This window comes from Triturus cristatus, chromosome 4_2 (assembly GCF_964204655.1).
Source record: "Triturus cristatus chromosome 4_2, aTriCri1.1, whole genome shotgun sequence".
NCBI lineage: Eukaryota > Metazoa > Chordata > Amphibia > Caudata > Salamandridae > Triturus > Triturus cristatus.
In genome coordinates, this window is record NC_140586.1 from 69871463 (window position 1) to 69894104 (window position 22642).

Genomic DNA, 22642 nt, shown 5'->3' on the forward strand with positions numbered 1-22642 from the left:
GCAGAGGTGTCTAACTGAGATACAGAAAGGAACACAGTGGGGAGTAGAGAGGTACCACTCACACGAGTGGTGGAGGTGGATACTTCCTCCCAGTCATACGCTCATAAACATAGGGATCCACCCGTGGGTACAGTATGTCAAGAAACTCCCGCAGAAAAAATATGTATCCCACAGTCGTGGAGAATACACATCAGTTGTTTAAATACCCCTCACACACCAAAAGGGCCCTTGGTGTCATGCTTCATCATAGGGGTCTTCCCGCCCCTCTACGGGACGGGGCGTGCTACGACCTACGTCTGCGTGGGAGCACTGTTATTACTGAGATGACTATGTGTGATGCGAGGGTGTGAGAGGAAGGGTCAGGAGTGGATGGAAACGTGAATTAAAAAATACCTGGCTCTTTGGTCAAAAGAAATTTATTATACCGTTTGAGCTGGTATTAGTAAAAAGGTGAGGGGGAGTAGGGAGTGTGCCTCAATGAGCTGTGCCTCCTAGTGGTGCCGACATGTTTCGAAGCTTCCCCATGCTTCTTCTTCAGGACCTTAAGGATCCCTTCCTAAAACTCACTGTGATGTGTAAAGATAAAGAATAATGAATGAATAAATAAAAAAGGAAGCAAATAACCTCCTCAAGTTAGTAATGCCTAGATAGGTCTTACATGGTCCATTGACCTAGAGGAACAAACATAAAAGGGGAGATAAAAAGACATATTTCACGTAGGTAGATGATCAATCCATCGTGTGTAAATAGTGATCTGAAAAAGAAGTGATATAATAATCTCCTCTTAACGCTATCCATAACGTTATCACGTGGTCTGTGGTGAAGGTACTGTGTGACAAATGGACATCAACATTAGACAGAACATACATGTAACATAAAACACACGCTCTATTCAGAAAGGAACTGGGTTCCTATGATCCTAAAATACCCAAAAACAAAGGTTATCCATGCCAGTAGGAACATGTCAAAAAAACAACATACTTGCTGTAAAGAGAGAAAATAACCTCATGAGCTCGTGGACCGAGTGGTGGAAGTGCCAAATCGGCTATCTATTTGGTAGGAAAAACGGGAGAAAGAATATAGCCTTTCTGAATAGAGCGTGTGTTTTATGTTACATGTATGTTCTGTCTAATGTTGATGTCCATTTGTAGGTCGTAGCACGCCCCGTCCCGTAGAGGGGCGGGAAGACCCCTATGATGAAGCATGACACCAAGGGCCCTTTTGGTGTGTGAGGGGTATTTAAACAACTGATGTGTATTCTCCACGACTGTGGGATACATATTTTTTCTGCTGGAGTTTCTTGACATACTGTACCCATGGGTGGATCTCTATGTAACTTGGATACAGAACAGCAAGATATGAGCCAGATCTCTAGCAAAGACACTATGTAAATGAATTCCAATTTGATTAGTTATATATGCATTTATGTGAATATCCTGAAAACCTGGCATGGATCCAGTCCTTCAGAGACTACATTGAACAACTCCACTTAAAAGAGATATATTGTTTGGGTTGGAGGAGAGATTTACATAGCATCGCTCTAATATGGGAACTTGGGTAAAGAAGCAGGATGGCGATTAATCAGGGTAATCATTGGACATAGTCCATTTTACGTTACAGTAATGTTATATTTTTTATTTTTTTATCAGGTTATTTGTTTATTGAACATATCAAAAGTACTTTTTCTCAATGTTTTTGTTTATATAGTCATAGAAACATTATTTACACATCAATAAAACATTTACCATAGATTAAGACATTGATTTGAAGAAAACCCCTAAACAAAACCATCAAAACATGTATTCACAACTTTCATTCCCATCAAACATACTCTCAAACATACCACACCAAAAAATGAACATTAAAATACACATCCAGATCGGGATCCTACTAACTACATATGCCTAATAGGTTTTAATATCAGGTTTAACAAAAGGCAACTCAATGTATTCTCATTATTTCTTCTTTATTGTTTCTTCATATGATTCTTTAAGTAGGATTTCCCGATGTGTAGTCAATGGTCTACGTACGTTTCTGTGATAGACAAATTAGAATCACCTTCTTCAGGACCAATACCAATCCCTCGACTATATTGCGGGCTAGGGGTTCACTACAAAATTAAATATAATTTATATGAGAAGAGGGGGAATGTCATTTGTTATAATTAGTTCATCTTCAATGCTTTAATGGGTTTCTTCAAATCAATGTCTTAATCTATGGTAAATGTTTTATTGATGTGTAAATAATGTTTCTATGACTATACAAACAAAACATTGAGAAAAAGTACTTTTGATATGTACAACAAACAAATAATGTGATAAAAAAATAAAAAATCTAAAAGTAATAACTATATGTGATGAATTGTTTGTTCATGGGGAAATGTCATCTTTATGAGTAATTACCATTGTAAAAATAATGATAGGTCAGTTAAGAGATTGTGTCTAATACTGTTTGTCTGTGTTTTATCCTTAAAACACAAGCAATCACAGGCAAAGCTAATAGCATGCAGTTCAAACGTCAAACATTCATACTACGCCGATACTAGTTAACTTTTCTGGTCTTCAGAACCAAAGGAATTAATCTCTTGAGTTGTGCTCATACCGGTGTCTGGGAAATCCCCATGGCCAATGTTAATAAGGGGTAACTAAGCTGAAAGGATTGGACTAAGGGAAGGATGTTGAGAGTACGCAAGTGCATGAAAATGATATGTTGTTAGACAAAATCTTTACAAGAAAAGGAGTCTCTCAGGCGATGAAGAAAATAGATTCAAACAACTTGTAAGGGTTCTTCAGTCTACTTTCAACAGTTGTAAATGCAACATAAACCTTTTGTTATTTGTGAACAAGATGAAATGTCTGTATTGTTTCCAACAGGAACAAGGGGGTGATGCAGTGCAGAAAATGAAGTTTTCTTGCTGATCAAGTTTGGAGTTTGACCATTCTAGCAGTCTTGAACCCCCAGTGCCGGTCACCGCACAAAGACAAACTACTGCACACTCAGTAATCCATGCTGGTTAGACTGGAAGACTCCACCGCACCCTAGAGAATCCTCTGAAGGCACAACCCACACCACCCAAACCACTCACCCATCTCAAACGTGGCACCTACATTGATCCCCTGCAGTCTGCACAAAGAGCTGAGATGCCAAGTAAGTGGTAAACGTGGTGGTTTGCAAATGCCCAGAAAGATACAATACTACGCGGAGCAGGCGAGGGTTGGACTGGTCTACAAGACAATCTGGCAATGCCCGAAGGGATGCTCTTACAGATCAGCGTGTGGGCCGTTTTTTGGCCGCTTGTGGGCCTATTTTATGGTCTGCTGTGCCGGTTTTTGCTGTTGGTTTCCCTGATATTAAAACAAACATTGCCTGCAGCAAGCTCAAATCCATGTAGACTTCCATACCTTACAAAACACTTATACTCCTTGTTATTACAAATTCAAAACTGACCCAAATTGGAAACATGGGCCACTTTTTTAGCTATCGAATTCACTAATGGGGCTACTTTTATGTTGGTGCCTGTGGATATTTTCTGTCCCAGTCCGACCACGGAGTAGCCTTTTGCCAACTGTCTTAACTTGTCAATGGATCTCGAACAGTGTCATACCATACTCGACAGATGAAGTGTGTAAGAATTGGGACTGAGCTACAGATATTTTTCTGGAATTGCTGAACATACAGCAGCAGTTAAGAATCTCGTGTGCTCTGGCACTAGTCCTGGAAATGTATTGGCCAGGAAGCTTTGAAAGACAAGAGTCGACTCAACAAAAATAAATTCCTAGAATGTTTTTATTTTTCCTGGCTGTCTCTGGAGACCTGGAAGACGTCGAGTGGGTATTCGGGGAAGATCATTGTTCAGTTTCAAGAGGAGTGCTGATAGCGAGGAATGTGATTCTGGTGAACAGGAAGTCAGCAGATAAATGGGGAGTCAGGCAGGCCGTGGTGGGTTGACTCTGTCAAGCAGAAGGACTCGCTGCATGACTTTCAGTACAGTCGGCCTACTTCAGTAGGGTGGGACCCCTGATCGGGGTTACAGTGATGTGCTATTTCTATGAAGTTTTGCAGCTAAGCAGGCTTCCCTGGCCCTCCTTATCATCACCCGACCCCCGTAACTCTTCTTTAAAGGTATATCATTAAAATCTTACGTTTGTAACTTTCCGTGGGTACAGTTACATTAAAGGCAATATCGGATTCATTTGTTCGATATAATTGATAATACTTTACATCTATATAATATGATAAGATGATTATTATGAATATATATCGATACTTTTTTACACGTACCTGTGCTTTTCAATTCAAAATAATTAAAAAATCACCTAAAAAAAGAAATTGTTAGATTCGCTACCTAACCTCGTCCCCCAATTCCACAAAATTCACTAGTGAATCTGCTTCCCTATCATATCATTGTATTGTACCCTGTGTATTAACCTACACAGTTCATGTTTCATCTGTAGTGTATGTTATTGCAGTATCATCTTACTCTTACAAAGTGCCAGTTTTCAAAGTCTGGCGCAGCTGAGCAGTCATGCCAGCTTCTGGTTTGCTTCTCTCCACCACCTGTTGCCAGAGCTCCTCCCTCCCTAAAAGCCTAGGCAGGCTGTGGCTCAGCTGGCATGCTGCCTCCTGGAAGCCCACTGCCCAGAAAGCTAAGTACAGTGTGGCTCCAAGGCATGCCACCTTGTCTACTTCTTTTAGTGGGGGGCATCACTCCAGATTTCTTGGCAAATGATATCACCTTCTGATTGCCTTGGAGCTTCATCTATTCTGAGGGTCTTCAGCGCCTGACAGAAAACGTGGTGTGCATCACAATGGTTAACACACTCTGGATTGCTTTTATTGTATTAAACTTTCGGAGCCAGTATTCAGTATTCTAAGCAACCCGTGGCTCTGAAGACATGCTGCCTTCAGCGTTGCTTGCAGCACTTTGATGTTCATGGAGCAGCCATCGCAGGCATGATGCCAACAAGGATCCAACAATCAGTGCTCTAAAAGACAGATGTACAATTTTAGAAAGAACACATGAGTTCACTTTGTGACAATAGATAAAGGCGGATGTGTGTGCCTGAGCTAGGCCACTCTGTCCCTCTGAAGTGCTCTCTAATCTTGCACTAACAGCATTAGGGTCAGGGGCCCGAGGCAAGTGGCCTTGCACAGTGTATCACTCTTTCCAGACCCGGCCACACTGGGGTGCACATATACTGAGATATAAAATCTTGTTTATGTTGCAGACTTCATATACAGAGCAACATGGTTCCCAACAGCTTTTGATTTCAACAAAGCCTGATGGTGGAATGGCCAAGAAAGGAGGTCAGACTTTAGACGGAATCAGGTCTTACGACTCTCTGTGCGTGCCTGAGTATATGTACCAGGGCGAGCACTCACATAAGACAACGTAAGGCAGCAACCTTCGCGTGCCACCACTAGTTGTAGCAAATATCAAGGAAAGATTCAAAGATTGCCATTTTCTTCATGAATGTGGAGCGCTCCAGCAGAGCAGAGTGCCTGGACTTATTGCGTAGTGTGAATTTCTTGTATATGTTATTTTAACTTCATGGAAGGGTGTGCATTGTCCCTCTCTTCCCTGGGTGTTTTCGGTGCCACATAACCGTTTTCTTTATACTGTGGGTTACGCCACCCAGACTCTTTTCGTGAGGGCTGGTCTTACAGCTGTCAAGCTGTTGGAGTAGGAGACGAGGTATGCATGTGGAGTCAGTGTGCTTGTGGTTGGGTGTGGTATGGGTGTCAATGTCTTTGCATTGTTCATTGGTGCTGTCCATGATGTTGTGTGGGGCTGAGGTTAGGTGTGAATACTAATAGCCGGTGGCCTTGCCCATGGCATCAAGACCCGCATGTGTGGTTTGATGTGGTGAAGGGAAATGTGGTGCAGTAAGTGTGACCAGGTAGGTCAGGTGTGGTCATGTAGTGTGATGGCATGTAGTGTGTTATGGATGGTGTGATGTTGAACGTTGAGCGATTGTGCTGGATGTGTGGTGTGGGGTGATATGCTGGTTAATGGGCAACGGTGTGATGGTTATGTGTTGAGGGATTGCGATATGGTGCTGTCTGTTGGGTATGGTGTGGCATTGTCTATTGTATTGTGTTGGGTTAGTTGTTGGAATGTTGAGGTGTATGATATTTTACGCCATGGCATGTTACCATGTCGCATTATGGATTGTGGTGAAGTGTTGTGGGGTTTGACGGGCATGATATTCTGTTAGATGTTGTGAGGTTGTGTGGAGTTGAGCTGCGTACTGCGGTTTGATGTGAAATGGTTCCTTGAGTGGCTATCGACTAGGTTTACTTTGAACATGGATCTGGTACAGTTGGAGCTTCGCGCCATCACAGCTTGGCAGAGCGCGTCAGAACCCTGTAATGCACACCCTTTATGAATGACGGCAAATCGCCACAACTCACCAAGACCTTCCCTGACAAACTAGAACAATGTCGTTACTTTCATGAAAACAGCTGTAGCCAACGCGTGAAAAAGATGAGGCGACACCATGTGGTGAAGAGAACCAAAAGGGTTATGGGCCCCAATCTTTCCCTGACTTTGCCACCAGCATCGTGAAGGCAGTACCTGAGTGGCCGTTCACGTGGTGTCTGCAGCTCAGCACAACCACCTCTTGGAAAACTAAAAATAATAATTCTGCGAGGTGCGTGTAACAGCGGTGGACCCGGCGTTTCCGACATCTGGGCTCTCGTGTGACCGACTCTGCCCAGCCCTAGCGACAGAGATGTTTTAAGGATTTTGGAGGCCCTGAGCCAGATGTATTTTGGGGGCCCCTGTTCGGAACAGCTTTGATTTTGTGACCCAGTTTCAGCTCTTTCATGCCCTCTTTAGTCATATTCTAAGTGTGCTTACATCTAATATTCAGAGATAGTGATGTGTGTTTTCAATATTGTAACATCAGCAGTTCACTAGTATTATTGCAAATTATTTCTAAAGCACCCTCCCATTTCTCATAGGATAGGTTTTGTATAGATCTAAAAGAAACTTTTTATATGGATGTTGCATGAATCATAAACACATTCTGTCTGCAAAATATCTGTAATAGACTCTCACACCTTAAAAATAAATAATAGAAACACGCTGTTTACAACAATCTGTATACAAATTAGTCAAGGTCACCGGGGCAAGACTCTCTGCAGAATAGGGCTGGCTCTATCAGGGGCCCCCTGAAAGGATGGGCCTGGGCCAGAGCCCACTTTGCCCATGCCTTAAAACGTCTCTGCCTAGCGACGTTCCAGAGACAATGGCCTGAAATGCGACTAACTGCCGCAGCTCTATCGTTAGTCGCCCATGTGACTGGCGTTGTTCCAACCCTCATAGTAGCCTTTCAGAGACAGTTGTCTGACGTGACTGTCTCCACCCCAGCCTTACTAGCCTACTTTGGCAACAGCATTTTGGCTACCGCGGGTCCAGCCCTCCATAGTGGCCTTATAAGTGGCCACCGTGGCCTGCCGCGAGATTGGCTCACCTCCAACCCGAACGGCTTTAGCGGCCCCAGGCTTTGCTACAACACGAGCAGAGAGACTGAAGTGGTGGGGGGGTGCTGGTCTGTTTGGGGTGGGAGGGCGGATGCTTCGATGACAGAATTCCAGAAAGCGGAAGAGGCACGTTTCCTCTCCCCCCACAACCCCCACCGTCTCTGCTTGTGCTAAACTCACTGCAAGGCCTGGCCTGCCTCTTTCAGAGCCCTTTGGGCCACAGGCCACCACTGCTCTTTGTATACCACGCAGAGGTCTAAAGTAACCGCTCGCTTGTGAAATAGATCACTGTTAATGTGCCTGCTGCAAAGATGTATAATTAATCTGCGGATCACTGATTAAGAGGCATAATGTACCGGTTACAAAGGCATGTGCGTAGCTCCTGGGTCGAATGATGGAGACAAGCTATTTCTTTTGCAGTCAGTTCATCTGTACTCAGGCTCCGATATAATTCCAGGGACTGTACTTCTCACAGTGACATCACTCTCCGAACCGGATATTAGACTGTGAAGTCATTTCTGGATCTGGTCATCAGATTGTGACATAATTCAGGGGACTGGACGCCTCATTGTAACATCACCCTAAAAACTGGTCATCAGACTGTGCCACTACTAAAAGGACCTGCTGTCTAAACCTGACATCACTTCCGGTACTGGCCATGAGACTTCGACTTTATTTCAGGAAACTGACGTTTCCATGTCAGATCATCCTCAGCACCGGACACCACGATCAGGCTGTTGTATCGCTTCAATAACCGGACGTCAGATGTGACATCACTCCGGGAGCGATACAACAGACTCTGATCTCACTTCAACGACCGGACGGAAGATTGTGACATCAATTCTGAATCTTGACGTCATATTGTGACTTTACTCTAGGAGATGTATATCAGACTGTGACATAAATACAGGAACTCAACCTCAGACTATTGCAAAACTCCAGGAACTGGTCGACTGATTGCGACTTCACTCCAGGAACAGGATGTTTGACCCTGACCTCACTCTAAGAATAGGACGTCAGACCATGACATCAGTTCAGAAATCGGCCATTAGACTGTGAGATCAGTCCAGGAACCAGAAGCCACATTATGATATTCGCCCAGTAACTGGACATCAGACTGCAACATCAATTTAGAGACCAGATATCAGATTGTGAATTGGTCCTGGAACTGGGCGTCAGATTGTGGCATCACTTTAGGAACCGGATAGCACATAGTGACACTGATTCAGAATCTTTCCACTAGACTGTGACATTACTGGGGAGCAGCAGCTTGTGACATCATTCCAAAAATACTATTGTCAAACTTTGATATCACTGCGGGAACCTGACATCCGACAGTGACATCACTCCTGCAACCTGACTTAAGCCCACAGAGAAGCCAGATCTCTCACCATATCAGTATACTGGCACTCCAAAATGTTTGGATACTGGAAATAAAATCTTTGTTTAAAATAGCAAAAAGTCGTTTATATACTTAGGTTTAGAGAATGCCACTGAAAATATTAAATAAGTTGAAACAGCCCCTTTATGACTGTGCACTTACCTTACTTGTGATTCCTGTTTCAACGCTCAAGCAGCGTGGTCTGTAGGCCTTGAGTGACACGCGACTGCTTATGTCCAAATCTAGGCTACGGCGAGCACTACGTGTGAGGGCTGGGCGCTCTCCAAATAAACTCCGCCTTCCACGACCCATCCTGGTGATTATGGGCCGGTGAGTACTGCAAGGCTCTTCTTGGGTGATGGGGCGAGGTCGTGGCCACCCGAATGCTGTCATCCCCTCTCTGGAACTGCGTCACTGTACCAGCTGTCATCTAGGTACAGGCCAGCCATGCCCCTCGCCCTGAGGCTCTGGCCCTGCCAACCTGTCAGATTCATGCGATATCCGTGTTGATTTAAGTATTCTTCTAAAAACCTGTACTAGCTTTCATGCAGTGACCAACACTGAATACTTCAGCATCTGATAAGCTTCCATCGACTCTGCTGCTGTTATTCAATTAGCTTTAAAAACTGGTGTTTTAGGGCCCATTAAGCTGCTCCCATTATCACTCCTAATGTTCATGAAATTTTTTGGATTGCCAGATTTGGTGTACAACAAGCTCCTTGCATCATCGTTGTTGACTTCCTCTAAGCCCCGTCCATCACCAACTGTAGTGTTCACTGAGTTCCCACCATATCTGGCTTTAATTTTTAATAAGTTACTGCCATTTCTGAGTTCAGACTTCAATAGGCTAGCACCATTGCCGGTTTTGAATTTAAATAGGATTCCTCCATGGCTGGATTTGGCCTTGATCAAGCTTTTGTTTATGTTCAATTAGGACCAGCCACTGCTTGTATGTATTTTCAGTAAGAACCCACCACTTTTGCATCTGCCACAGCCTGAATGAAGAGTCAATAAAATCAAGCAGTCGTTTGCATCAAAACTCCCACCACCAACGTTGACTGCATTCCCACCATCAACTGCACCAAAACTGCTGTAGTTAAACTCGAAATGCAAAGGTTTGATGAGCTCTGTGCCACATTAACATTCAATATGCACCCACCATTGCTTGCATCAAAGCTCCTACCACCACTGATATTGAAGCCCACTTGACTTTCGACATCAACTCTATTGACAGTAAATAAGGTGCCACCATCATCGATTCTCCAACAGCTCTCACCATCGATTGCATTAAAATTCCTGTTGCTGATGAGCTCTGTTCATGTTCCATAAGATCTCATCAGCGTTAACTTTCAATCGACTCCTGCCATTGCTTGCATGAAAACTCCTTCCATCAGCATTCTCAACATTCAGTAATCTCCACCTGGTGTTAACTTTCACAAGCTCCTGGCACCGTCTGCTTCTAATCCCAATTAAGTTCCTACCTCTGCAATAAGCTCACACCATTGCTTGCAGTGTCGCTCTTGCCACTGATCATGACTATCAGTGTTCAATAAGATTCCTCCAGGGTCAACCCTCAGTAAGCTCCAGCCATGGGTGGCTTCTGCATCTGGTCAGCTACTGTCAGTGACTTTGCCAAAGTCCAATAAATTCCCGCCACTGGCAATGCAGGATGCTCAATGCGCCTCCATTATGCCACAGCAGGGCAAAAGGAACCCACATTTCCAGAGTGATGCAGAGGCAGGGTAGGCAAAGGCCATCTGGAATCCATGCAGAATGCTATGGCCAGAGCAGAAGTGTTTAGGGTCGCAGGAACAGAATAGATGGATGTGGTTGAGAAGGTAGACAGCAGAGCAGCAGATATGTATGTGCTTCTGGAACAGGAAGAGAGCCCTTAACTCTTCTCGCGAGGCTTGTTAAGGCTTTATGATGCCCATGGGTCACTCCAGTGAGCAGCAAGGCAGGAGTGAGCAGCAGGCACGGCAAGCAGCAATGTAGTCTGAGGAAGGTAGGCGAGACAAACAAGGAGGAAAGACTCAGGCTGGACACTGTCGGGCGGTGGGCGAGGCTCGACGGGTCAGGCAGACAGACAGGCCAGGCAAGCCATGCAAGAAGGCTGGCCGGACAGTCGTCCCCCGTGCCTCCGTCCCACTGAGCTCAGGCCCGGCACTGATTCATGTCTAGCGCTCAAGGCCCTGCCCCGCCGTCTCTCCCTCCCTCCTACGTCTTTCCAGGCAGGGCCCTCCCCAACCAGCAGGCCTTCCTCCCCGAGTCAGCAGCTTTCAGGGAAGAGTGGTTTGGACTCCGGAACCCGCTCTCTGCTCAGTGCCGACTACAGGAACCGGGGCCCTAAAGTGTGTGATGATCACCACATGCCGCACAGCACACAGGCCGGAAACCATAGCATAGTCGGGCCTGACCTAACATAACACCGGCCGAGGCTCAGGCGGGGGCCGCAGGCCGCCCGCACACCCCCTCGTTTCCTCTGGTACATCCTGTGTCCTCCCTGAAAAACAAATCTATCGCGGACTCAGACGGCGGAAAGCTCTCTCTTCTTTCCTCACATTTTTGTGGAGAAATTGTATTCTTGGAATATTTTCAATTGTTTACCGGCCAGGAAAAAAAAAGCAAACGCAAGCGAAGCCTCTTGCTTTCATCCCCCAAAGTGTGCCAGTGTGTAACTTTCCAGCTGTTCGCAGGCGCCGCTTTGGAAAGAGAAAGGCTGGTGTCCCACTCTTATTTGAGGTGGGCACCTCTGAAACCCCTGCACAACCACCCACTTTCTAATCCAATCAGTCTACTGTGTTCGAATTCCCTCTTCCGGTAGGCACTCAAAAACACGAAGAAAAAACAAAACTAACTGACAACAGAAGTAACAGGATGCTGATGTCAGCCAAAAATGTGTCTTTTTTGCGTACTTCCCGGCCGGCTAGGCCCAGAGCCCAGTCCCCGATAGATGTTGCACAAAATCGCCTGCTGGGGATCGGGCTGTGCTGTGTGATATGCTGCTTTATGCCTATTTATATAGCGCCCTAACGTGCTTTTAATGTGCCTGTGCAGGTGTGGAGACGAGGAATTATGGGAAGAACTAGCAATGATCGCGTGTGCACCAGGAAAGCGTGGATGCGGTTTCCTGCAGTCTCACTCTCTTCCCGCACACTTGCTGTCTCTAGTAATATCAGTCTCTACCTTGATGTCACTGACTGTGTTAGGTTTGCTCCCATTCACAACTTCGTCCATGTTGATTACATTCTATATATTGATGTCGTGCAGGCGCGCAACACCCATTGGACTCACAGGGCTTCAGCCCCCCACCTTCGCGTGTGGCAGCCCGGGCTGAGACAGCTTCCCGGCGCACACACAGCCGCACCCGAGCACTTCACAGGTCTTTAAAAGACCATTTGCATGTTAATGAGGCCTCGCTGTTGTTTCACCCCTTCTAAGAGCCCCTGCAGCTCCACTCTGCCTATGGCTTAAAAGATTCAGGCCTCCCCGACATTTTTTCTTAGCCCCCCGAAATTTGGCTCTAGCTGCGCCTCTGATGTCGTGTTACGTCCACAGCCTGCGCTATCTCACATGATGGCCATGGCAATGTCGCTCCGTGGATTCAGGAACCTGTACCTGTTAACAGCACAGTCCACTCTCTCACATCTGACGTCATTGGTAATGTCAGTATATAGATGCTTACGTACCTTTTTCTTGCACAGCCCCGTCTAACACCCACTGTCCCTGGTAATGTCATTCTAAAGATTGATGCACCCCTCTCTGTTACCTGCGAAGCCCGCTCTCTAAAACTGTCCTGTTCCCCTTCCTGTTACCTCCTCGGCCCCATTTCACACCTGCTGTCTCTGGTGAGGTCACTCTTTACATTGATGCACCTGACCCTATTACTTTCACAGTCCACTCTCTCACAGCAGATGTCCTCGGAAATGGCAGTCTAAACTTTGATTCTTCTGCCCCTTTTACCTGCACACTTCACGCTCTCACACCTGAGATTCCTGATCTTGGAAGTCTATAGATTGATGCACATGCCCCAATTACCAGCACATATCCATCTCACATCTGAGGTCCCTGGTAACGACAGTCCATACATTGATGCACCTGTCCCTATTACCTGCGTAGTCCCCTCCTGCTTTCTCCAGGAGTGTGTGTGCTTCTTGTCAATATGGTCTCATCTCACCATCATATGTTATCAACAGAGCTGTGATGTGCACAGCTCGACCATGCAGTACAACAACACTGGGTTTCCACTTGAAGGCATCCTCGCCAGGCGTGGGAGAGGTTCAACATTCTGCCAGCTAGGGAAGCTTCGATGGCTCATGCATGAGAACACCATGATCTACTCGGGAAGCTGCTGCCTCCATATCATCCTTTTCCTTCTCTCTGGTCCCTCTGCAGCACTTTCGCGGCTTCGCGCAACAAGAGGGTGGTGTAAAGTGCTTTCAATGTCAACACATCAACAGCCGGGAATCGTTAAAAAAAAGCTTGGCAGAATTTGTTTTCATTTCGAACGCAATTTAAAATTCTCAAAAGAAGGGGGCCTCAAGACACATATCCTTTTGGCCGAACTAAAACAAGCCAATAAAATCACATTAAAACATATATAAATAACTAAAAAGTAGATTAAAAAACAGTCAAAAAATAGCATAATATTTTGTTAGTGAATGCAGCGTTTCTTAGCTTTGAGACATATGAGCAAAAGGCATCAAAGTTAGCATAAATATAGTCTTGTGGCTAAATGGTAGCTGACAGTTTTTATTTATAAATACACTGGGAGCACTCCGGCTACTGACATGATGTACATCAGCCAATGGCAAAATACAAAGCAAGCTCAAGTTGTTGTGGCAACTTGTCGTACTGTAAGAAGAAAACAACAAAAAATAAAATGGAAAGGGTTACTGATACTCTCGAATAACTTTATTCAGTTTGTTTTAAAACCATCAAAGTATACAAATGCAAGTACGCATACTACTAGTTTTTAAAAGTATTTGAACAATTAAGAAAAGGTCATTAGGCATGTCTAAAAACATTTTAAAAAAGTGCATAGTTAAAAATTCTAAAAGCATTTATCAACACATTTATGGAAATAATCGCATATAAAACAACATACAATTGAAGAGCACGACACTAGGGGAACAATAATAAAAAGGTTTTTGCTTAGAGCGTACAATTCATTTAAGCCGGCAAATCATTTTGAATCATGGGGTTTTAATTTTTAGAATTAAGAATCGGCACCATCGGTATGCAGAAGCGTTTCCCGTGTGATCCAGAACGAGAATAGGAAACGACTGACCGCGTAAACTATTGGTCCTGTGGTATCAGTTTTCAGGATTCTGAAGGCAACCTGATGTTGCCTAACTCCAATGTTTAAGCAGGTCGGTCGTATCCATCTCTTACGGATCTTTTTGTATTTTGTATAGGCCTGGGCAAAAATTTCGTTCCGTTCGCGGAAATTGCGATAATTTGACATTTTTGCGTTCCGCGGAGAGCGCGAAAATGTCAAAAATTCCGGTTTCCGCAGCTTGGCGATAATTTGTTTCTTGCTCGCGCTGTAAAATGATACATTCTCGCGCGCGCGCGATCGCCTTACCTGAATCCCTGCGTTCGCTGACAAGTTTTCTTGATCCGGTCGCGTTCTCCATGAGATGTTGTATTGTTTTTAGCCATTTGCGCTGTCTCGCGACAGTTCGCGCCCGCAGTGACGTCATGCGTCGCGCGATCACGTCTTTCTTCTCGCGATCATGCACCGCGAGAACAACTCAAAACAAGATGGCCGCGCCCGCAAGCAACCACATGGGTAAGTTGGCGACCCGCAACCATGCAGAAAATCTCGCGAACGTGCCGGAAAAAAACTTCCGCATCTTCGCGATATTTCTGCTTGTTTGCGATAATTTTAAACATTCTCGCGATAATTTGCGAAGGTTAATTCCGCAAATTCCGCCCACCCCTAATTTTGTACAGAAAAAAGAATGTGCTCTTTTGTCTCTAAAGTTTTAGCACATGCAGGGCAAGGTTCTAAAGATAATCCCGCAGTCTGATCGCTAGAGAACCGCACTAGAAGGTTACCATACCTAAATCTAACATATAGGCTTTTTGCAAGCGGTGGCGTGATTAGATCCAGAAAGATTTCAAAGGAGGGCCATGGCTTGACACAGAAAAACTGGGAAGTTAGTTGGCCATTTGCTGGCCTGGTAACATAACGTTCATCCACAGCCGCCCAATACCTGATCTTCAACTTTGAGCAATTCTCTCTATTTGCATTCTCTGGGTTCTTCCATAGTTCTGTCATACCAAGAGTTGTAAACCAACTCGCAACATGCTTGAACCAGGAGAGGCTTTTAGCACCACCAATGTTCAACACCTCCTTTAGGGAGTTGCAATAATCAGAAAGCTGCAGCGTTGTCCATAAGCGCAGCCAGTGCAATAAAGGTTTCAGTGATGCCATATCACCGATTCTTTTAATCCTAAAGTAAAAAAAACAGTGGGATTAAGAGGGTAGTTATGGGAACTGAAACGGTTACTAAAATTGCATAATTAAATACTTAGTAAACAAGCATTGGCATAGCCAATAGGTCTCGCTTTTGGGACCTTATAAGTATTTGGCTATGCAGCACAATATCCTTGGTGCAACAACATCAACTGTTGCATGACTAAACACTTATAAGGTTCCAAAGGCGAGACCTATTGGCTATGCGTACCGCAAGCAGGTCAGATATGTGTCCTGTCATAGCGCTGCGGTACCGCAGGTAGGTCAGATCTGTGTGCTGTCATAGCGCCGAGGTACCGCAAGTAGGTCAGATCTGTGTGTGGTCATAGCGCAGCGGTACTGCAAGCAGGTCAGATCTGTGTGCGATCATAGCGCAGGGGTACCGCAAGCAGGTCAGATCTGTGTCCTGTAGTAGCGCCGAGGTACCGCAAGCAGGTCAGATCTATGTGCTGTCATAGCGCCGCGGTACCAGGCTGGGAGAGGTGTTGGCTTCATCCAAGATCACAGGCTGCTAGATGCAGATCTCAGCCCAAGATCACACTGAGTCTCAGTTGCATAGAAATGAGTATACAAATGGGAGTCACAGACACCAAGATCACACACAGCCAGACGCAGATCTCAGCCCAAGATCAGACAGAGTGGCAGCTGAATAGAAGTGCGTATATTCAGTGGGAGTCACAGACACTCAAGATCACACACTGCAAGACCAAGATCAAATGTAGTGTGTTAGCTGCACATACACTAAGGTCACACGCGCTGTCAGCTTCACTGATGAATACTGTAAGCTGTACAGATTCCAAGAAACAGAGGTGCAAACACCAAGATCACACAGTAGTAGAGCAAAACTGACGAATATCACACATAGCGTCAGCTTAATAGAAAACACAACAACACTCAAAGTGAGGGTCACAAACACCAAGATCACCCACTGCTAGACGAAGATCACGTACAGATACCAAGATCACAGATACTGTCAACAGGATAGGATCATAGCGTCAGCTGCACAGAACTCAAGATCAGGCACGGTATAACGCTCATAGATACCACGAACAGACAGCAACAAACACCAAGATCACACAGTGACAGAGCACACTGTTAGAGATTAGACAGGTGGATTCACAGACACCAGGATCACACATGGTGGCAGAGCCTCATATAGTATCTGCTACACCACTGAGTAAAATTAGGGTCGCTGTGGGGGCTTGCCGGAGGAGACCCTGCATGTTCTCTGAGCGCTGACCTGGGCTGGGGAGAGGTGCCGTGTTCATCTAAGATCACACACTGTTAGACGAATATCACAGAGTGTCAGCGCCACAGACACCAAGATCATGCATAGGGTCAGCGGTGCTGCCACAACTTCCAGAATGATGGTGCTGCCATTAATGTTAGCGATTGTGAAAAATCTGTGTTTTTTCTTAAAGGGGGCATCGAAGCGGGTACTCTGTAAATTAAAATTTGCTTGACGTTCGTGCCAGTATGTCAGCGTTGTTTTTTTCATTATATTTAAAAATAATTTATCAAACGTGGTTACATATGCCTCTGGTTTAACAATGTACACCAGGGACAGGGCAGTGACCTCATTAGAAACACACTCCAGGGAGTGAAGCTGGTCGCAGTACCGGCAGAAGTAGGGCTGCAACAGCGGCGCAAGCAGATGCTTCTTGCCTTCTACTCTATCGAGTACCCAATCTGAGTTGTAGGTGGAAGGGGAAAGAAAAAACGCTGCAACTGCGACTGAAAACACACGAGTGAGTGGGCGAGGAGAGAGGCGCGTTTAAGTGAAAGTGATAGCGATCGCGCGGGGTGCCCCCGAACGATGCGTTTAATGAGCCATGACGAGGAAAGCCAGATGGCGGCTGCGTGCGTAACCGCAAACTCTAGGCCACAAGTAAAAAAGCGTGTGGTGAGCTTTTTGAAGCCCCAATTACTAAAAGTCTCGCCAGAGCACCACATGCACTGGCTCTGGCGAGACCTAAAAAGGCAGAGCTTCTGCATTCAACTGGCCACATTGCTTACTGGGGTAGCGTAGACTTATGCCTTAGAAATCACATGTTGCTCAGGAGTTTAGCACCAGAGTAGGCAAAAAGGGGGCGAGAATCGGATCTTAAAATTCTAAGTACAGAGCTATACATAACTCTGTCTGTCACTCTTGAGGACAAATTCACAAAGCATGTGATCCAAGAAGGGATAATTGTACAATTTAGGGTTCTGAAAGCACATTGTGTGAAATCCACCTTTTTCTGCGTGGTCACCATAGAGCTTTTGCCTTTTGTTAGACCCTATATTTTGCTGGCTTTAGAACTATGTGCACTTTACCCCTGCTAACCAGTAGTAGATTGCCTGTGCTCCCTCTTAAAGTTGGCTGTATTGGCATGCACATCATTAGCATATTGAACTTGACTATAGGCCTCTATTATATGGTACAATGTATACTAAGGGCCTGGATGTTAAATACCACTAGTGGACTACAGCACCTATAGTGACACCCACTACAGTGGCAGTGCAAACATGGCAGTAGGCCTGTCATTGTAGCCTAACTGTGGCACTGTAAAAACATAGTCCACAAAGCAGTGTGCATGGTGTTTAAAAGTAGTATATGTAGAAATGTAATTTTAACATGTTCTTAAAGTGACTAGCACCCAAACTTAATTTTCACTGTGGCAGGCCTAGCTGTTAAATGTGTAAAACCCTATAGTACAGTTTAAAATACTAATACTCTATCTCGGGAATGGGAGCAGGACGAATATAATTAAACCACTATTTTAAATAGCTAATAAAATCTAATTCAATGATGAAGTCAGATTTTTATTAAATATGAAGGAAAAGTAACTTTAAGAAAGTTATCTTTTCCTTCATTGAAAGCCGTAGAGGCTAATTTGCATTAATTGTCTAGCTTCTCCCAGACAGTAATTAGCACTGAATAGGTCTGAAGTGCCTCCCAGGAGAAAACTGTCACACCACCAGGGGACCGCATAGTGTGACTTTCCTGTGTTCTACTAACCTTCTAGACACTCCCCTGCATGCATATCTTGACTTCCAGCAATTTGGACACTATTTGGGAATTGAAATCCATTCCCAATCCTTGCTGGGTTGTGGAAGTCAGTCTGCTCATGCTGGAAACTCCATTACCTATAATTCCCTGCTCACTGCTCCATCTCCACCCCTGCAGGCCAAGGATGGGTGGAGGAATTCAGCTCACCTGTGGCTGGCTGCTGCTAGCCTGCTCACACCTGATGCATATGATTGCTGTGAACTTTTTTAAGCCCCAGCTCCCTTCAGTCCAGCGTTGATCATTGTAGCTGTGTACCAGTGAGACTGACCCTTGTTTCCTGAGCTTTTGATATCCTTGTCTCCAGAGTTTCGAGCTATTGTTATTCCTTGTTCCTGAGCTGTAGCTTTTTTCATTGTTCCTGAATTAATATATTAGTTATAGATTCCTTACCTTTGAATTACCCCTCGGCGTCAAACTGGATCAGGAGAATTTTTTCTCAGCAGTACCCCTGAGCATCGGTAGGTGCCGTCGGTCGACTCCGTGTTCGTCGTCTGTATCGTGATCGGCGGGATGACGTCGCCGTATCTACTTAGACGTCACCCTTGAGCGCTGACGTCAGTTCTTTGTCACGACATTCATCGCCTGAAGCGCAGAGCCATGCATGACACTGACCACTGGTGCACAAACCTAGGGCCCTGATAGGGAGTCCCTTACTCTAGAAGTCATTTCGCAGAATGGGGAAGATGGGTGGGGCGATAAGGAATCTATAACTTATATATGTCTCTTACGGATATATCGTTACCGAAGGTAAGTAACTTGTTAATCTGAAAGAGACTATTAGTTATGGATTCCTTACCTTAGAATAGGTATCCCAGCAATACCGACCCCGGAAGTGGGTCTGCGAACTAAGTTCACACCAGAAAGTCCTGGAGAACCTAACCGTCAAAGAAGCCGTCTCTCCGTACTTGGCTATCCAGGCAGTAATGTTTAGTGGACATGTGCAGTGATGCCCACGTGGCTGCCTGGCAGATATCACAGAGGGGGACTTCACGTCCCAAAGCAGTAGTGGGTGCCGTCGCCCTGTTGGAATGGGCGCGGAGTCCTATCGGAGGCTCCTTTTTTTGCCAAGGAGTAACAGATCTTAATGCAAAGGACGACCCATCGAGAGATGGTCAGTTTTTGCACGGCCCGACCTTTCTTGGCGCCCACATAGCCAACAAAGAGTTGATCGTCCACCCGGCATTGTTTTGTGCGATCCAGATAAAATGATAACGCACGTTTTGTATCCAGACGGTGGAGCCTCTCCTCATCCTTGGAAGGATGTAGGGGCAGGAAGAAGGTGGGCAAAGTGATGGTCTGTCCTATGTGGAAAGAGGTAACCACTTTGGGAAGAAAAGAAGGTCTAGTTTGAAGGACATCAACACAAAAGGAGCTACAGGGGGAAAGAGAAGGCCAGGCCGCCCCCCACTCAACGCATTAACAACAAGAACTGGCCTGACCAAAAGCACATCATACTCTACACCTTTGACACTGGATGGGTTTCCCATGTTTTTCAACCCTCTCACATATGTACTCCCAATTGGTAGTTAAAGTGTCGTGATGTGTCAATTTATAATCAAAAAACGTGAACATACCATCATTCTCCCACCTACAAATAAAAAGTGTGAGAAAGGAGAGAAAGCACCTCACGGTCGTAACACCAAGGGGGTTGCTGGCTGGTACTCACCCGCACACCCACTTATCATCATAGGTTACTTTCTCCCCATCTAAAGAAAAAAGAAATGTGTATTCTATTGTGAAAATCTCAAGCCCAATAAAATAAAGGGAAAGAAAAACAGTAAACCTAAACTGTACATAGACTGTTAGTGCATAGTGTCAGTGTTAGTGCCCATTGGACCCCATGTGAGAATCAAAACCAACAATTCTCACCGTTAAAAACTTGGTAAGACTTACTGGCTTGACGTAACTTTATTGAGTGCTGTAAGCCATCCCAATTAAAAATGGTTTCAGTCTAACCATAATCAATTTCTAAGCCAACATGTTTCGTTGCAATAAAATCGCGCAACTTCTTCAGGGCTCTTGGGGTTCCAATATAAACTTCTTGTGAGATTTCACATCAAACCTATGATGGTATGACATTAAAACAAAGAAAGAACATGCCACTTGTAAAAACCACAAAACGACCTTGAGCAGTCAATGCCAAGCGTTTGCTCAAAGGTAATTCAAATGCTTTATTACCAAATGGTTGCATGGATCCCTCATACCGGCAACCATCTCTGAGAGGCGCACGCGTCAGCTGATCGCGTGCCCAACGGGTGACTGCCACTGGTCCTTTCCCCTATAATTATGTATAAAGATAATGATAACATTACTTTGATAGCGCGCTTTTCTTATCCAGACATTACATCACCATCAATTTTTCTTTGTGAATGTAATGTCAATTGCTACTCGATACTTCACCCGCATCACCACTCATCTTATTCAGCAAAGCTCAATCTATGCCCGCTTCATTGAATGTCAACTTGTTCCACTTTAAAATCCAACCTTGTTCCTTATGGCCATTAATACATTCTGCCGGATTCGATCTAGTCAGACCGTTATCCTCGTTGTGCACGCATATTCAAGTCTGTTAAACTTGCGTGCACCCCTCAATATAAGTGAGTAGCTTGTATACCGCTGCTACCTCAACATTCTGCCGTTTTTAATCCAACCATAGCGTTATCCTTGTTGTGCACGCATATTCCGTTCTCTTGAGCCAGCACACACCCCTCATTCAAAGCAAGTGACTCGTATATCGCTTCTGCCTCATATCACACATGCCCTCAAGCACCCTCCTTACCGCTACCGCGTCCCGCCAGCGTTTTGTATCGCTCCGTCGACGAGCTCACTCTCATGCTCCCTTAATAAGGAAACAAACACGCCCATATTCAGCATGAATGCTATGCGTGCTAACCACTCACTCCAGGCACCAAACCGGCGGCCATCTTGTAATGGAGCAGGAAGTTGGTGAAAGACATTGAAAATCAATGTCAAGTATATGTTCTTAAAGACTTTATTTAAACCAGTCAAAGTCCTTCAACCCCTTTATATAAAATAAAACAAAGGGATATAGACAAAGTGAAACAACCATTTTCCGCAAATTAGGCGTGAACAATCCCACCATTATACATATGTATATAGCTATAAGAAGTTGTCAAAAGAGCACTTCAAAAGGCAGCCCCTTGCCCATATCACATAGGGAGCCCCTTTCAAAGTATGTCAAACGATGTTCCAAAAGCCACCAGTGTCTTTAAAAACACACCTCCTCATTACGTGTCCACGAGGGGCACGAGAAATTATGTCACTGTCCTAACCAGCGGTCCTAACAGGGATTACACACAACTTAACAAATTCACTGGGTTCCCATGTATGAACGATATCTCAGCATAAGTAAGACCCAACAGCTATATGTAGATTATTCACAGTATCTGTCCGTTTTTAACAACAACAATGTGTGCTAATGCGCAACAGGCCCAACCCTAATGCATGTGGTCATGAGTCCCTGTGATAATGAACACTCCATACAGAGTGGAAAAGAACACATAAGCAACAAACTCCCCAGAGGGTCTTAGTGTCTACTGATTTTATTCCACTCAATGGAATCGTTCAATCCCACCTGGTCAGCTTTCTCAGAGGAAATCCATTTCGCTTCTTTCCTCGCTAAAATGGATTCAATGTTATAAGTTTCGCCAATAACCCTCTCAAGAACAGTCCACCTCAGATCCCTGAAGCCACGTTGTTTCTCTTGAAAGTGTTGTACTAGCCGAGTCGTCAATTGTTTTGCCTTAAGGGTGCTGAGGTGTTCTTGAATACGCACTTTACCTTCCGGGAGGTCAGCCCAATATAATGCAACCGACAATTCCATGTCAATCTATAAATGACATGTGTGGTGTTGCAATTACTGAACCTATTCAAAAACCATGTGCTGCCGTCCTGTAAGGTAACACTTTTGGTAGCCTGAGTGAGGCTACATACTGAACAGCCACCACATGGGTAATGGCCAGATGAAAGGTTGGATAGCTGAGGTACTGTCAAGGTGCGAGTATGGACCAATTTGTCCTTAAGATTGGGCACTCTCTTGAATGCAAACGGAGGGGGTGGCACCTTGTTGGTAGCTGTATCTAGAATGGACCAATGCTTCCTCACAATCTGTCTCACTTTAGTTGATAGTGGATCGAATGTTGTAACAACTGGAAGGTACTCACTCTTCTGCTTCACATTCCTTTCCAACAATGCATTGCGTGGAGTGTTCAATGCA

General features: G+C 45.0%; 1 protein-coding gene and 1 long non-coding RNA gene across 2 annotated transcripts in view; both read right to left on the minus strand.

Annotated features, from left to right (window-relative positions):
* The window catches only part of RGL3 (ral guanine nucleotide dissociation stimulator like 3), a 378735-nt gene extending 367698 nt beyond the window's left edge, over nt 1-11037 (minus strand). The window contains exon 1 of the mRNA XM_085600547.1: nt 9032-11037. Coding sequence (XP_085456673.1) covers nt 9032-9262 — 231 coding nt within the window. The 5' untranslated portion in view covers nt 9263-11037. The remainder of the gene's footprint in view (nt 1-9031) is intronic.
* A 2611-nt stretch (nt 11038-13648) lies between these two features.
* On the minus strand, nt 13649-21197 carry LOC146833000 (uncharacterized). Its single transcript, XR_014960191.1, has 3 exons — nt 21185-21197; nt 20584-20683; nt 13649-13723 (listed from the first exon to the last, which is right to left on the minus strand). It is a non-coding gene; the product is annotated as an uncharacterized LOC146833000 (long non-coding RNA).
* Between the last annotated feature and the right edge of the window lie 1445 nt (nt 21198-22642).